At 41.1% G+C, this 17635-nt stretch overlaps 1 protein-coding gene across 1 annotated transcript in view; it reads left to right on the forward strand.

Moving 5' to 3' along the window:
* Positions 1-1702: 1702 nt before the first annotated feature.
* The window catches only part of nyap1 (neuronal tyrosine phosphorylated phosphoinositide-3-kinase adaptor 1), a 30293-nt gene continuing 14360 nt past the window's right edge, over positions 1703-17635 (forward strand). The window contains 2 exon segments of the mRNA XM_085175626.1: positions 1703-2692; positions 16373-16610. Coding sequence (XP_085031752.1) covers positions 16423-16610 — 188 coding nt within the window. The 5' untranslated portion in view covers positions 1703-2692; positions 16373-16422.

A 17635-nucleotide genomic window follows, 5' to 3' on the forward strand; every position in this document is an offset into this window, starting at 1 on the left:
ATACTTTGTGACACAAGTAACTTATGTCAGAGATAAACACAGCAAACGTTAATGGGATTTAAAAAGATACTGCAGTTATTTAATCTTTGTACTTTTACATACAGTGATTTAATTTTATTTTGTCCTTTTTGTCTTTGGTCTGGTGATCATCAGGATTACATGTCAGTCTCTTTAGCTGGTGTTACTTCTAGGAATCGTCTCATGCAGCTTCACAGCCACTTGACTTGTAAAATGCATAAAGCAGACTTCCCTATAAGTCTTCTCATGATCTGATGCTGATTTTCCTGCTACTGTAAATGTCATAGATGTGTTTATCTCCTAAATGTTATTCTTGCTCACTGATTTACTGAGATCATTTCTACATGCTTGCCTGGTGATAAGGCTGTGCCCTGAAAGCTCAGCATTTCCTGCATGGTTCAGGAAAGGCAAGTGATTCTGCCCTATGCAGCACTGAGAGATTTTTATTGTAAAATAATGAAGAATAATGAACTGGTATAGCAACAGTGAAATAGTTTGGCATATAGGATCAAATAAGGAAAGAGTGAGGCTTAGATTCAGACTGATCAAGTTTTTTTTTTTTTGACAAACTGATATTAAAAATGAGACATTCAGAAATAAACCGCAGCACAGATCTTGCTCTCCTCCTCTTGCACATTTGCTCCTGTCAATCAAAGATTTAATGCAAAATCTTATACTTTATTTTGAAAAATTTGAATAAGGGGAGCAATTTTTAAAAATCTGACTTTCTCAAGTGGCGGTTTTCTCCATCAGCATCCACGAAAAAAACAACATGAATACAAAACACAAAGCAGACATTTGAAGTACTGTAGATATACTGCCACACCACTTCTCATAACACTAACCACCACTCAACTGCTCTGATCCTTAATCATATAAAGAGCTAAAGTCCCACCGGGTCCATCTGTATTTCACTGACTTTATATATCCTGTGCAGTGGAGAAGTTTCTGTCATCTGCTACTGTACTGGCCAGTCCAGGCTCAGCACCATGCCGTTTAAACAGACAGAAAAATTTGATTATTTTGTTTCATGTCCTGTCTACTGCACATTAAAGGCTTGGATTTTCTTCTGGTTGGGCCTCTGAACCTATGCTGCGAATGTTGCAATATCACCGTTGACTGATAACAGTGATAATAATCTGTTAGTTATGGACACGACTTTTAAGGAATGTGTCAGGTGCAGCTGCACGGTCAGCATGCATGTGCATTTAAGTTAGATTAATCCTAAATGGGCTAACACCAGATTTGATCCAAGCAGATCATCTTTAGGCTCCAACAGCGATAGATGCATATGACATAAACATCATATGCATTCCTTTAGTGACTGATCAATATTTAGAAAAGTTTTAATCAAACCTAAACGTGGACTTTGGATTGACGGCTCCACTTGTGGCAGTCCAAAGATTCCACTGATACACATGATTACAGCGTGTTTCTCAAGAGGGAGCATTCCTAATCTAGATATCTGAAAGATTCACTTTTAACTCCAACCCAGTCACCCATATAGTCACCCGTTGACTTTAGGGGGCGTGTCAGCCTCACACAGGCCATGTGTTGGCTAGTTAGTCATGTGACAACCACCTTAAAAAAAAAAAAAAAAAGAAAGAAAAAAGAAAATGCCAGTGTTTGATCACATCACCGGGAAATATGAAAGAAAATAGATCTGCACTCAACAGTGGGTATTTTCACATTTAATATTATGATGTCCTCTAATATTCTTTGCTTTCACTGCATGGTCATCTGGAGGCAGTTAATACAAAATGTTAATATTCCTCTGACGGCTTAGCCTACTTTGTGGTACTCAGCGCGGGCTTTTTGGCGAGCTTATTTTATACTTAATAGTATTTTATCCTCCATTACATCACCGCGATCCTCCTACAATGTTTTTATATGGCAGGCTGACTTTGTTTTTGCACATCACAGCACTCTGGTGAAATAAAAGGGCTTTTTGTTGTTTGCATAAAAAGCCTTTAAAAAAAAAGTAAGGACATTTAATGAGTGTCCTGTTAATATGAGCAGTTTCTGTGGCTTTCACTTTCACTGAGAGATAAATAGCAGGATAACAGGAATCAGTTTTTCTCAAAACAACCACTGGGTTGCTCTCAGGAAGTACTGTATGAATATTAATATGGATGCAAATGCTCAGTGAGGATGCCCAGCGCTTGAACCACCACAGCGCGCTGACATCTGCGCATTTTTTTGTTTTGACGTTTTTTTTTCTTCTTCTTTCTGTTCATCCCCGCATTTGTGAGCGTGTTTCTTTGCGGATGATTTTGAAAGAAACACAGACACAAGGATGATGTCGGCTGGGGAGGATTTTAACGTCGCATTGAATTGCATATTGGTTTTCAATAAGATCTCGCACCGGCCAGTCTACAGCGATCCTCGGTAGTACAGTGCGCCGTTTATCCCCCTAAAAATGGAAGACCTTTCACGTCAAGAAAAGGCGTCAGTCCGGTGATCGGCGTCTGAATATCTAATTTTTTATTTCCACGTCAATTGACACATCTGGGAAAGGATTCATTTCCCTTCCCTCCTGTTTACCAAGACAGCTGTGTCATCAACAACCGGCGTGGTTTTGTTGTTGTCTGATTTTTTTACGAGTCTGGGCAACTGGTTTAGGCGATCGGCACAGTCTACCTCTGCGCCAGCCGTAGACTCTACAGCTATCAAGGTAGGTATCACACCTTCATTTGTGTTTTGTTTTTGCTGCATAAATCACAAAATCGTTTAGCCCACGTAGACAGCTGTCGTGGTTATGGTCTGCCTTATTAGCAAAGGAAAACATGGTATATTGCGGAGGGACGTCGGGCATTTTTACGCGTAAATTTCACCAGAGTGCACGGGTGACAGCGAGCCGCCGTGTGTTCACTAGCCAAATTGTTCAACCTTGAAGCCTCGCGGCTCGCGTCATTCTATGCGAGGCCCGTATTTTAGCCCCAAACGTAAAAGATCCGTGCAGATATCGCCACATCGCCACGCAGTAACAACCCACAGCTCGTGTACAGTCGTGACATGCCCGTATAAATATTTCACCAGAAAACAAGCCCGCATCAGCTGACTATTGATGTTGAAGCATGCACGGCGCTGTTAATCAAAAAATATCTACAGCACAGGGGTGACAGGGGCGGCAGTGTTTGGCGTCTTAATCTGCATGGCCCTGATGGGAAACATCTGCATGTTTACGGATTATACGAGTCCGTAAATGCAGCACGGTTGTGTGTTTTTGTGTGTGCGTGCGTGCGTGTGTGAACGGGCGGTAATACTCTGATTGTGAGTATAGGGGTGACGTGTGTGTGTATGTGTGCGTTTGTTTGTGCGCATCCAGGTGAGGATGTGTTGGCGCGTCTTGGAGGCGCGGGAGAGAGAGGCAGGCGTCTGGATGGAGGGAGCCACATCACTAGATTTCTTTCTCTTTTCTAAAGGGAAAGCCATCTGGTGATTAATACTCGATCAACTGCCGCAGTATTCTTCCTTAGATCCTCCATAAGACGATTCAAAAGCGTCGAGAAGTTGTGAATTGAACGCAAAATTAAGGCTAGTCAGCAATGTCTCCCCCCCTCAACCCATACCCCATACCCCACCCGCCTTCCGGGCGTGACAGTCTCTAAACAGCCTCTGAACAGCACTCCCGCTGAGAGATTTCTTCGTCACAGTCCACCTTAAAAAGAAGAAGAAGGCAAGAAAACAAAACCAAAAACCAAAAAACAACTTGTAATTAGACTGTTTCAAAATATTACAGATAGGAAGCTCGTGTTGGAAGCAAATAGAATATCTATACAGTTTATTGTAGATATAGTCTGCCTGCCACAAAACAAATAAAAGCATTTAAAAAGGACAAAGCAGTCCTAACATGAATAATAAAGGCCTCCACTTTGAATGTGCAATTAATGTAATCATTTGCCTTTAAAGATGCTGGACCAGCAAGACTGAATACTTCACTGCTTGAAACTGAGACTGACACTATTTACTAGCCAGTCCCAGTTGACCTTGGAGCTTAATAAGACCAAAATCTTCCTATACGTTCATTTAAATCTAGCTTAGGTTAACAGATGCACATAATCAGGGTCTGTTATGTGAGCATCTCTTGTGCAGTTTGGCTTAACCACTCCTAGCTACAGAGTGGATCGGGGTTGGGTGAGAGCAGCTGTGACTTGGGGGTCATTGAGTGCAGGCTATGAGCTACACATGCTGTGCAGTGTGTTTTGCATGCAGAAGAAAACTGGTGCTCAGACCACCTGTCACTGACTGCCGGGCTCACCTAGTGATCTCAAAATGTGATTGTCCCGAAATGTGATTAAAAACAGGAAGTGGCAGGCGCAGTCATTTTATTGTGGTATTAAAAGCAGGAAGTGGTGGGAATTAAATAGAGTGGGTTTCATTTCATGCCCTTCAATCCCAGAGAGGTTTATCCCACTAAATTAATATTTAGAGCTTTTAAAAAATACATGAATTATAGCAAAAGACTTGAAGAAGAAATGAAATTGAGCGGAGGTTATTGTTGTTATTTACTAATGGAAATAATTTTAAAAAGGAAGTCCCTAGTGTTTTTGATGAGGAAAGTAAGATTCTGACTGCATTTGAGCTTCTCTCCATCAAGAGGATGGAAATGCTCAGCTGCTCTAGCCCGCTGTGTGCATCATGTCTGATTTAAAAACAAATGAGAAATTACTGGATCCAGTGAGGATGAAGGATGGCCTATGCGTGGCCACAGAGGAGAGGGGACTAATAGGAAAGAAACACAGAGAGTGAGGGGACTGATGGACGAGAGACAGACTTGGCAGATGCTGACATTTTAAGCCCATTTCTCTGGTGGAGTAGATACCCGTATCTACATGAGCACTAATGGTTTTTTTTTTTTTTAAACTGAAGCACCAAAACAGATTGTTTCCCTAGAGTTTGAATATTAGCATGCTGTTAAAAGTAATACTATAGTGTAATGTGGGCAATGTTAGCATACAGTGCTATTTTTAAGGAAGAACATGAGACATATGGAATCAGAAATGACCACGATTGCCTCTGTTACAGACTGTGATCAATGTGAGTGACTGCAGACAGTTAAAAAAGCGCATTTTGATCAACTCTTCCTCTTTATTTGGTGTGTATTTAGTTTACATCTTTTCAGTGGGTTTCCCGGATGAAGTCTGGCCACATTTGTACCTCTGTCGCTCATCTTCACTTCCCCCCGTATATGTTCAACAAATGTAATGCTTGCAAAAGTGATGAAAAACCAAAAGAATACTACAGCTGAACATCATTTCTGTTTCTCAAACAGCAGCAACATATGATGTTGATCCATGTTTAACTCATTTTTTAAGGTAAGCTAGTGAAATAATGCTACACGTTCACGTGTTCCTGCTTCTCCCACAGGTAGATTTTCAGCTTCTGTTTATAAAATCTAACAGTAAAATTATGGTTTACACACATTTAAAAAAAACTTTTGGTCAAACTAAGATTTTTGCAGTGTTGTATCAGTTTAAAGCCGTGTTATTAATTGTTACTGCCCATGCTCCTTTCTAAAATGACAACATATCCTCTTTGTATTTTTACTGGGACTCCTGTGTCAGTTTATATCTGATGGAAATCTTTAACAAAGGGAGATTCAGATGCTTTGAGGAAAGTTTGTGATATTCTCTTGAGTCTTGTGTTGTGGATATGCTAGAGGAGAGCTGTGGGTTTAAAAGAAAAGTCGTTAAGGCTTTATATGCTTATAAATCAGGAATCTTTAAGGACGTATTTCTTTTTTGTCACATTGAAAAAATTCTGGTTTATAAATATATGACCCCCTGATGAGGCTGATATTCTGTTTTTGTGTCACATAACTGACAATACGACAGTTATCAGTTGTTAATGTGGCGTAATTCTGGCCATAATGTCGGGCTGACCTTGCTAAATAATAAGAACTCTAAGAGACCGATTAAAAAAATGTTCACAGCTGAAAGAGCAGAGGATATCCTGTGATAGGCCCTCGTAAGAATGTCTACACATCCCATAAGACACCACAAAAGGACCAGTCTGGGCCTTCTTTTTCTGCTAAGGTTTATTCCCCTTGTTTGTCCAAACTCAGACAGGAAGGTTAATGTTTAAACTTGGAAAAAAGTCACAAAGTCAACGAAACATTTTCATTTCCAGGTCCATATTTCTACTCTTAGATCTGGATTCCCTTTAAGCTAGCTTTGTCCTGATTGGCTGCCCCTTTTAAACAGACAGTTCAGAGCAGAAGGGAGTGGGACTTTGGTGCTTACAGCCAGAACCGTGTGCCTTAGATGGGATATCCCCTCTCTCTGACTTCTTGCAGAATAGAAAGTGTGCAGAGCTGTCTCAAGCCCGAGCTTGTGCCTCACCGGGATAACAAACACCGACATATGCTGATCTCATTATTTCAAACTTTGGCCATGTTTATTATGATTTCCCCCGATGTAAAAGTATATGTTTATAGAAAAGAAGGAAACACAAAACAGATCCACTTTAATCTAAAGCTGTATAAAAATGTAATAAAATAAAGATTTACCAGGCTTGCTGGTTCAGTTTTAAACCGGTATATCACCAGTGCCCGTCAAACCTTAACACTAAAGCCTTTGCTTGTAGATCAGACTCACTTTTTCATGTAGCTATTTTAAGCAGACACAGTGTATAGGAGTACATATAGGGCTAAAGGTAAAGGTTGCTAGCGGCTTCTTGATTAAAGGGCATGCCATTTACAAACCATGTCCTGGATACAAACCCAGACCTGAACATTGTCGATGACTGCCCCTCTTTGTCTTCTGCTTTTCCTCCCCTTTTACTCCAAGACTACACAGAAATAAAAGAACCCTAAATTGATTCTCATTAAGCTTCTTCTTCTTCATCTTCATCCCCCACTATAAATTCTTTCTTTTTTTCTTTCTCAATAGAGAAGACTGAAATACTGGCCACTCTTCTTTTCTGTGTTGCTCTAAATACAGGTTCTGAAAAGCAAAACAAAAACACAGCAAAATACAATAGAATAATAGGCAGACCCTGCACGCACTGAGGGACGAGGTGGGGCTATTATTTTGCGCTACAAATGACTCCTCGGTGCTTTATCTGGGACGTCCCTCTGCGTCCACTTTGTTGGATGCTGTTGCTTTGTGAGAGCTCTTCACATTAAAAGCTCATAGACGTCTGTCCCTTGTCTGACCGGAGGATGACTGAATGTATATGGGCAAATTAACCAATGAAAATTTAAATTAAATGCCCCATTTAAATGCTTTCTTTCTGGATTGTGAGTATCTTAGAGCATCCACTTTCACTGCAGTGTGTAGTCAAGAGTAATGATGTGTGGTAATGATTTCCTTGAGGCAACTCATCTTTGTTCATTTCCCCTCTGTTTTCTTCTCATTAAACCTTTCAAAGTCATTTGCATGGTACCATGCAAAATAAATAAAGTTAGAAGCCAGCAGTCACTCCTCTCTTGTTGGCGCCAGGCTCAAGCCACTTTAATCAACAGCCTCCTGTGTGCATCTGTGTCTTTGCAGCATCATAAATACATGCAAACAAAATGCAGATGTTTTCATCAAAACATAAGTTTACACATTTACACATTTTTATGAGCCATTCAAATCTTTTCTTTTTTTTTTAATCATCATTATTATTATTTGCCAAGAAGCTGTTAGCAAAGTCATTTCAGGGTCATTATGTTGGAACAGTAATTGGCAAAATCTGAAATTACAGGAGGGACACAATGCAGCTTTTCTTTTTTCTTTTTCTTTTTTTGAAATTATACATGTTTAGGCATGCATAAATGGACCAAAGTGGTCCATAGTGTTATGTTAATGTCCCCGGTCTCATTAATGTTTTACATTTATGCTAAAGACCTTCAAGAGACCTTCATTAATGTTTGCTAAACGATTAGGAGGCAGAAACGTGTTAATCGGGGCAGTTGTGCGATGCAAACAATCAAAAGCGTATCGTGTTCCGTAAATATTGCTCCTCCGCATGTCGCTGTATTGTGTGAGTGAGTGGGTCTCAAACTGATGGGGAGACATGATGGTCTTAGGAGTGTCTCACAGTGATAATTTATTGTCTATGACATTGCCAAAGGTCATCGTAAACCAGCAAAAACTGAGAGCACAGCAGTGTTGGAAATTGGCGATCGCACATTCAGAACTGTAAATTCTAATTGTAGTGTAACTTAAATATGCTTTTTAAATGTCAGAGCAATTTTGCCTTGTCCTGTTAAAAAAAAGAGAAAAGACTGCAGCTGCTCAGCTACTTGGCAGCAAAAGGAACTCCAGCTAATTGCACACAAAAATATGCTGGGGGGGTCCCACAAGCAATATGAGTTGTTGGGATTGGGGAAGGGATTCTGAATCATGCAGGTTATTTTATCTTTGCCCCAATCTGGGCCGTTTTCTTTTGAGAAATAATTCATTTTTTAAAAGTCAGTATTTCAAACCCTGTAACGAGTTTAAACGCTTGAGTATTTTAGTTCAAAATCCAGCTGGCACTTTTTCAGCTCGCCACATTTGCTCGCAGTTTTTTGAGCATTATTGCGCAAGAGAGCAAGACATACGGCAGGTACATCAAAAGCGGATGTAGAGGATGTTAATCACACTCCTGTTTTTTGGACACGCATCTCACAATCATCTTGTTATAAGTGACATTTTTTTTCCCATCTGCTTTTTCTGGCCATGTGTCCAACGCGACCACAACGCGAGTACAGCGTATGAAAGCACTGCCTCCATCGGGCCCCCTGCAGTGTGTAATCTGCCATCACCTGCCATTTGCCCCAGTTATGGCCTTTTCATTTCATCACTGTCAGTACAGTGAGCAGCAGGAATGACGAGAATAGGAATTGCTCAAGTGAGACCCCCCTGCTGAAAGCTTGCCAATCATACCTGTATGGACAACACACCTGTACCTCTCTTTCATTTCAGTTTGCACGGCTTTGAAAAGCTCTCAGACATGCTTGACCTGATTCAACACCTTTAAAAAGTCCCTGTTGCGATGTTATTCACCTTATACAAAGACAGAAAAGAGCTGGCAGTTAAGTGTGTGTGTGTTTTTTTTCTTTTCTTTTCTTATACCAGCTATTAACATCATGTAAAGTTTGTCATGTCTTAATGTGTTACAAAACCCTCTTGTCGTGAGTTACTGTCCTGCTCTTGAACACTATGGGGTGCATAACATGGTCCCTAAGAGATGTGATTTGTTTGTAATGAGATCAATGAGTGGGAGAGCTGTGTGTGTGTGGGCATGTGTGTGCTTATCCTGTACAGCCTACACTATGACTCGCTTATCGGGGGATGTTGAGCATGAAGAGTAGGCTGATTCAAATGTTGGAAGACCACTTGTGGCCTACCTGGCTTTGCTAATCACACCAACGCTGCCGTTGCTTCATCTGTCAATCAAACGAAGGCCAGTCTGACATGCAGCTTTTTTATTTTTCCAGTATGACTAACTGGGGGAGAGTTCTCTTGCTTTCTTGTGTGTGGCGATGTTTTGATTTGATTTTTGACTAGAGGTCATCTCAGTCCTCATGCTTGTTTTTTATTCTTCTGCAGCTATCTCTGGACATTGTTCTCTAGCCAGAGGCAAATTTTTTTCTTTGTTTTTTTTTTTTTTTTTTTGCTTGTTTGAATGCGTAAGTTCTGGGAAGATGTGAGTCAAGCCCATGAACTGCTGTGAGGCAAATCATATGTGTAGCTTTTAGTGATGTTCAGCTGATCCTTTTTTGCTTTGGGCTATTTGAGTTTGCTTAATTGTTGCTGAATAGTTTATGAGGTTTGTCATGTTTGGGGAAGGGACACCCACAGAGCTGCGGATTATTTTGGTTTTGACTGTTATAAAATACATAAAACATGCAAAGGGATATAATTTACTGAAAAACATGCCTTTCTACCTAACAGAGAAAGGCAAAACTGAGCATCTTGAGTTTTATCTACTTGGATATTTTCACGATAATTTTGTAAACTAGATATCTAAATATATGACTTTAAGCTGAAGAAACTAACAGGAAGACAATATTGCAGGGTAATCCACATCCGAAAATGAGTCAGATCTTGGGTAGAGAAGGATGCTGGCTCAGTGAAGCGTGTGCAGCTGCGGAGTGGAGCTCTTCCCCTCATGCACAAGTGGAAGCATTAAGGAGTTTTTTTTTCTTCCCTCTTCCACAGTTCTTACTCTTGTCCCTGCGGCGCTATACCTCACAGTCTGGGTTTCAACAGCCAGATGAAAAGACAAACAAAACAGAGACTACATTTTTCTATACGATGTGAATTCCCTCGTTTTTTTTTTTTGTTAATGCAATCTTCGAAAGCCAGACTAACTTAAAGGGACCCTGCTCGGTTTTTAAATTGTAGCACATCTAGTGGTGGCACTCGTCAGCGTCCACATGCCGCTGCCGGAGAAAAGTCTGCTCTGAATCTTATCTCTGCGGTATGAGTTGATATTCCCGCAACCCTTTATGCATGTGATAGAACAACAAGCTGCAGACCGAAGTAAAATCTGCCCAGTGTTGTGTAAAGGCTTGCGAATGTGCAAGCTGTTAAGTGTTCATGTATGCTAAGTGCAGTGGGTCACCTTGGTTACTGCAGATTCCAGCAGAAGATGATGAAGGCAAGGGCGAGCTGAGGTGGGAGCTGGAGATTGGGAGGTCATTGGCTCGCTGCCTCTTTTTGACCAGAAAGACATCGTTTGCAGCGACATTATTTCCATTGTTTTTGCAATTATTTTATTATTGACCAGCTGTGACTGGTCATGTTTTCTATCCACGATCCGTGTGCTGTTTGCTCTAACAATACTGGATTTATTTCTTGGGCGAATAGGTGCATACATTGAGCATCTCTGAACGTTTGTTGTGGCTCAGGGCTGTATCCTGAGGAATCAGGGAAGCGCTTTTTGTGGGATATTTTTGGTAGCGCTCCATGAAAGATTTAGTGGTCACTCAGTTTGAACAACGCTGAGGAGGAGAACCCAAAGTGTGCGAAGTGCCCGTTCACATACTCATAAGTGAGTGTACATGTGTCTTCTGTGTGTTTAATGTTTTGAAGCAATGACTTTGTCATTAAGGGTTTTTTTGTTTTTTTGTTTTTTTACATCCTAGTTTTTCCCGATAGCTGCTTTGCAGTTCTTTCGTGCCCAAAACATGAGAAAGACATCTCAAACGTTTCTCTATCTCTTATGCACCAGCCTTCCATCCTTGTCCTGAAATGATACATCTTCCTCCTCCTCCACCTCCTCCTCCTCCTGTCCATTCTCATCATCCACAGGCATCTCACTGCACAATGCAATATTGTAGAGAATTTAGCACACAACAGCAATGCACGAAGGGAAGCCGAAGGCACGCTTGAGCCCCTGTAACCCTCAGATGAAAGTAGTGACTGTGGTTTGAGAGAATTCTTCCCATCACACACACACCGCACACAAACGTAAATTTGTGAGTCACACAATGCACAGGCTCACACATTCACAGGTTTTACTTTAAGTGATTGTTTTGGTTTGAGGAAGGGTTACATTGATTTGCTTGTGTACACGGGCCCACAAAGCAATAGGTGTCAATTGGAGTGTTTTCTGGCCTGCAGGTTAGCTGGCCAGAGTGTAAAGGGTCTTTGATTTTAAAGGCAGAAATATCTTTAAGTGTTTAAGAGCTGAAGTCAGGTCCTACACAGCGGGTGGTTGACTGAACCTGACATTAAACAAGTTTAACCCCGATTCTGGAGAAACAACACGTGCAAAGTATTTCTTCAGCTGATCATGAATCATTTATCAGTGCTCCAAATGGACATCTTCTCCTTCTGATCCCAAAACAGCAGAATTTATGAATGTGACATTGTTCCCGCGTTCAGATGCGTTAAAGGTGGACAGCTTGTCATAAATTATTAAAGGATTTGACTCACCAAATGTTTAGGACAGCATTTCCCACTGCAAGTTCAGTTTCTGTAAACAGAAAGCGTGAGAAAAATCTGGCCATTAATATATTTGCAAGCATGTGTGTACTTGCAAAAAGGCAACTTTTCGACAACTGACCAGTGCTCGACACTCTGCCACGCACCGTCTCTGCGTCGCGTTAACTTTTTATATTTTTCTGCTGAAATTAACCAAATTTAACAAAATATTTTGAGAGTTCTTTCATGGGAAGATCCAAAAACCTGCTAAAAAACCTTGCTATATTAGACTAGCACAAAGACTGGAAGTGGGAAAACAGCAAGCCTTACTATGCTAAAAAAAATGCCTGCCAGCACCTCTACACACACTATATAAATAAATGTGATATAGTGTGTTAATTAGTGATCTTCAGAGGAAGTGGCTGGGGAATTTTGTTATCTTTGGACACAGCTCAGGTTTGCTTTTCCCCCCACTTTCTGTCTTTTGAGCTCCGATAACCAAAGTAAACTGGCTTGTGGATTTACCTTGCAGACATTAGATTTGTATCTGATCTCACTCTCTAAGCATTTTATAGTGCTCTAAAAATATGTGCAATGATATGATTTGGTGGAGTAATTTGTTAAATCCCTTTTCCTCTGCTTTGCAGGGAGTTTATAAAAAATGTTTAAACTTATAATAACCTTTAAATGATCATGTAGTGGTCTCCCCCCCCCACCCCCCACCCCCCATAATAATGTATTTAGTGCCCTAGTGCTATGCGGAAGCTCTCGTATCATGCTGTAATATGTTTACTATAAATTAGTATTTCATTCAATTGTTAAAAAGCATCTCTTCACCAGATGTTACCTTGTTAAGGAAAGTGCTCAACACAAGTCATCATTTACATTTGACATTAAATGAGCCTTGACTCTATCAGATTTAGATTTCCTGCATAATAAGAAACTGAATAGATTTAGGTGCCTGGAGTTAAGTATTTCAGACTGAAGCAAATCATAGACATAAAAACAGCTCATATAAACTACTGATATGGTTTGGGCTGAAAGAAGTAATGAGCTGTTTCACCCAATAATGTGTATCCAGCCAATGTGAAAGTTGGCGTTTAACTGTAAAAACATTTGTTGGCTATTTGAGAAGAAGGAGGTGGGATTTCACATCCCTCCTACTTTGGTGTTTAATTCTTTACAGTATTTAGTATATCAGCTGGTATGTATATTCTCACCTTAAGTATTTTTTTTATTAATCTTTGTCTCATTGAAAAAGAAAATGGTTCAAATCTGGCTTGATAGGATTTAAAATACTAAGCGTTATCATTTGAGTGTATTTGCCTGGATTAATATTAGCCCCTGTGTAGCTCAGTACAGATACTACTAAGATACATACTGTGCTATTTAAGAAACATGTGATATTTATTGATCCTGAGAGAGTCGGGTACAAATGAAGCTGCAGTGAAGTTTAACCCTGGGATCATCCTGTATGATGAGGCTGACGTCCTGCTTTGTGAATATTCAGCGGCTAAGGAAGAGATGCTGACAGTGTTGCTAGGAGACCACACACAGCGACTAGTGTGAGAGGCTTGATTTCACCTCCCTCCCCCATTCTTGTAGTCTGGCTGCCTTTCACTGTTTTTTTTTTTTTTTCTTCTATCCTCTCTCCCTTGCACTTGCCTCCATTTGCACATTCCCTCTGCTCCCATGCTCCCTGTCTCTATCTTCCCCTCCGTCAGTCTGTCTGGGCAGTACGTTTCCCGCCTAATCATATTCGTCTTCTTCCCCGTGTTGCTATATCAGTGATTCTCTATTTTGTTGGCTTCCCCCATTTTTCACCGTGCCCCCTCCTCTCTCTCTCTCTCCATTTCCCGCTGCCTCTGTCTCTCCTCCTCTCCTAGCTGTGTGTGTTTCAGGCTGCTCATTCTTCCACTGAACGTTTTGCTCCATCCTCATGCACTGCTTCCTCACCGCCTCCCTCTTCTTCTCCTCCTCTCCTCTGTTTGTTTCTCAGGCTGTGCTGTCCAGCTCAGGTGCTGAGATACCATACATACCATGTGGGCTGGAATGGCTTTGGTATTCAGGAGAAACCAAACAAAGTGAAGGATATGTATAGCGCACTGTTTCCTAAATATCTGATAAAGTGAGCCAAAAATATGGTGTTGAGAAACTCCTGACCCCCCCCCCCCCCCCCCCGATTTCCTTACCTATTGTCACAGATTGATTATTGAATTATTTGCTACAACATGTTAGCAACATGTTAACTATCCAGCCTCTGCAAACGCAAACATACATGTTTTGTAGAAATTTTTCACTTTTATCGAGGCCACGCCAGTGGGATGATGTGTCTGTCCACTCTGCAGTCCTGCTGTCTCACTCACAGCGAGGTAAAGCAACACTGCTGGACCGCTTGCTGAGGTGGAGACTGGAGGGCAGAGGGCTGCAGCACAAAGCCTCCCAGTGCTGCGAATCCAGTAGCAGCTATAGAAGGAAAGGTTTTAGACATGAGATACCACAAAATGTACACCCAGAGTGAATCCCCTGACTGCATAATGTTTCACTCATAACTTTTGATATGCTCATAAATCACACTGTAAATGTTTTACACTGTCATATTTTACATAGGTGATTATGATGTGCCTCGATAAATTCCCGTTTCTCTACAGTAGTCATATTGGCGGAGCTTTTTCAGTTACTGCTATATACATACGCACATAGAGGGTGTTTGAAGGGTGTTATGGGGGCCTTGAATATGTGTGTGTGTGTGAGTATGTGTGTGTGATGTTTGCTTATGTGCATGAATGAGTAGTTTGCAGCGTTGCATGCAGATTGAGTTACGTGAATCATGGCTCCATCTGCCTCCTGGTTTTAATGAGGAATTCAAGCGACTCCTGACTCTACAGATGCTCCTGAAACAACTTCCTAAACGCTCTCAGTTTATTTGGGTTAGAAAGTGACTCTGGGGATTAATAACAGGCACCCTATATGAGCGTATTGCATGCTTGTAAAAACAATATTTTGCAGCCTGGTCTGAGGACACAAACCTGCCTGTAGATATATAAGATGCTGGACTCTCGGTTCTTTTAGCTTGGCTAATTGTACACCAAGCCACAGGGTGTAATGTGACAATTGCGGGGCTGCCTACTCAGCTGCCAGATCCTAGAAACCAAAATCAAAGCTCCATTTAACAAAAGCCCAACCTACAGTCACAGCTCCCTAACCTAATTAACATTGAGTCAGCAAACATGGCAGCAGCAGCGGTCGAGGTTGTGGTCAGAGCTGTGGGGTACAAGAATAGCAGTAGCCACGCTGACACACTGGATGACACACTGGGCTGTGACAAAAGAATCACACACAGGTACACAGATCAACATGCCACCTGGCCCAGGTGACAGCGCCTGCTGCTCTCACTGTGTGCTTTTTCTCTTTATAGTAAGACATAGCTGAGCTACTGCACTGGCAGTGAAACTGGTGTGCAGACGATGGTAAACTGCTTAAGTTATCGAAAATATCTACAGAATTAGGAAAACAACAGCACAGCTGGAAAGTGTCAATATATACTTTTTGATGTATTTTCATGCTGTGTGAAGCATCATAGGACCTTAATTGTAAATCGGGTCTCATTAAACTGGATTCGCATGTGTTCCACCACATTTGATTCATATTGCTTGCTTCCCCCCGTTTTCTGCTTTGTGAGAATATCTGATAATGCGGACCATTAAAATTACTCACCAGCTACACTGCAAACAAGCTTAGCTTAATAATGCATGTCATGTAAAGTGGCTGATTCAATTTAGTTCCCCAGCAAAGCCGTTTAACTCATGCTGATGCCAGGGGCACCGATGATACCACTTGAGCGTCCACCATCAAAACACATTCTATTTCTATTTATGGTGGAAAAACACTAGTGCATCAGCTGACATCTGCTCTTTTCTTAGCCAATTGCGCTGCACACTCACGTTCTCCAACATGAAAACACTGTTGGACTCCCAGATATCTGCCCCACAACAAGCCTGACTTCACGTGGAGGGAGCGTGAGTAGGAAGCTGTGCATGCACTACATATGACAAACCGCATTACTTTCTGGCTAGTAGACAGGCTTAGATAGGCCATCCCAGGGCCTGCAGCCAAAGATGCTCTGCAGCTGATTTACCATGCTTACTCAAATATTCATAACTGGATAATGAAAGTATAAATAGTTTTCATGTGATACACTAGAGGCAGGGGTAAACAAAGCTGCAACCTCCATCATCATCATCATCATGCATCACCGTGTCTTCGCTATGACGGCTGCCAGGTAGAGTAATGGGAAGGATTGTTCACTATGACACAGTGAGCGTGATAAGCAATGACTCCCTTACAACTTTTGCCAGTAATTTGGAGTTGATTATTTATGTTGCCGCATGAACAAAGTAATCACTGTCAATCTTGTCATCTGCATGCAGGCTGGAAAGTTATTAAACTTGTTTTTTTTTTTGTTTTTTTTTAATGATTAATGAGCTCCTGTTTTCTCTTGTCTAAAGGAGGGCTGCCCGTGACATACATTGCCATCCCCTGAGTCCTCTTCTATACCATGAGCTCTGGCTCTGCCCAGGATGTGGCAGTCGAGCATTTCCTGCGTGACATAGAGAGGCGAAGCAAGCGGCTACACTGCGCTGTGATAGGCTGCGAGGAGGAGCGATCCCACAGCGACATGAACCTGCTGTATCGTAAGAGCCGGTTGGACTGGAGGCAGAGAGACCAAGAGGGAAGTAAAAAGAGGTGAGTGGATTATGATAGGGTTCAGTTCAGTGGAAATATAAGCCTCTTATCCAGTGTGAACGAGTTTAATTTTCAAAATCTTAATTCCAGCCACTGTTTGTGGAGTCAGAAGGGTTCACCTGGAAGTGAATCTCATAGATTTGCATAGCGGAAGGTCATGATGAAGTTAATACGGTCTTTAGATGAGATAAATTAGTAGAGCTGAATTGCACAAGGCAAAAACGGGCCAAAAACACAGATAGAAATGAGAAAACTGAGTTATTGCGTAATTTCTGAATGCATACACTACAGTGTTATAGTACATGGATACGAAATCAAATGGTTTTTGGCAGTAACATGTTACATAAATCTGGGCCATTCACTCTTTCACTGTTTTTTTTAAGAAGCAAGTGTGAGGATTTATAGGTTGACTAATGTAAATTTCACGCACACGCCCCCTTCAAATTCTGCAGGCCTGCAGCTTTTCAGAAGCAAAAGAGTAAACAAGGAATAAAGAAAAAAGATTTTAGAAAAAATTAATAAATTTAAATTAGTGCTTTTTCTTAAGTACATAATTCTGCACATGGACGTCATGTTAAAGATGGACACATTCACCGTGATGTCACCAATTAAATCTGAAGCTCCAGGTAGAGGATTTTGGCTAATCTGACAGAGAAACCAGTAACGCTGGTTACTGACTGGGACTTTTGCTTTTTTTCTCTTTTTTTTACACTGAATTAAAAATCGAGTTACAAAATTGACAGATAGAATAGAGTAGGCTATGTTTTCTTTGAATGTTTGATTTAAAATATGGTTTTAAATCAACTATTGAGACCACAAATTCACAAGCAAAGTGCTGAAAGCGTCGCAAAATAGTGTTGCTTCTTTAACCCAGTCACAGTTCCTTTTGTAAACAGAGCACTGAACGCCTTCTGGCTATAAGAAAGAATACAAGTTTTACTCTTTATCCTGCTAGGAATAACCCTTAATGCTCTTTTCTGAACGGAGAGGATTCTGTCATATTTCAGGCCTGCTTACAGAACAAA

The sequence above is a fragment of the Neolamprologus multifasciatus genome, chromosome 10 (assembly GCF_963576455.1).
Source record: "Neolamprologus multifasciatus chromosome 10, fNeoMul1.2, whole genome shotgun sequence".
Lineage (NCBI taxonomy): Eukaryota > Metazoa > Chordata > Actinopteri > Cichliformes > Cichlidae > Neolamprologus > Neolamprologus multifasciatus.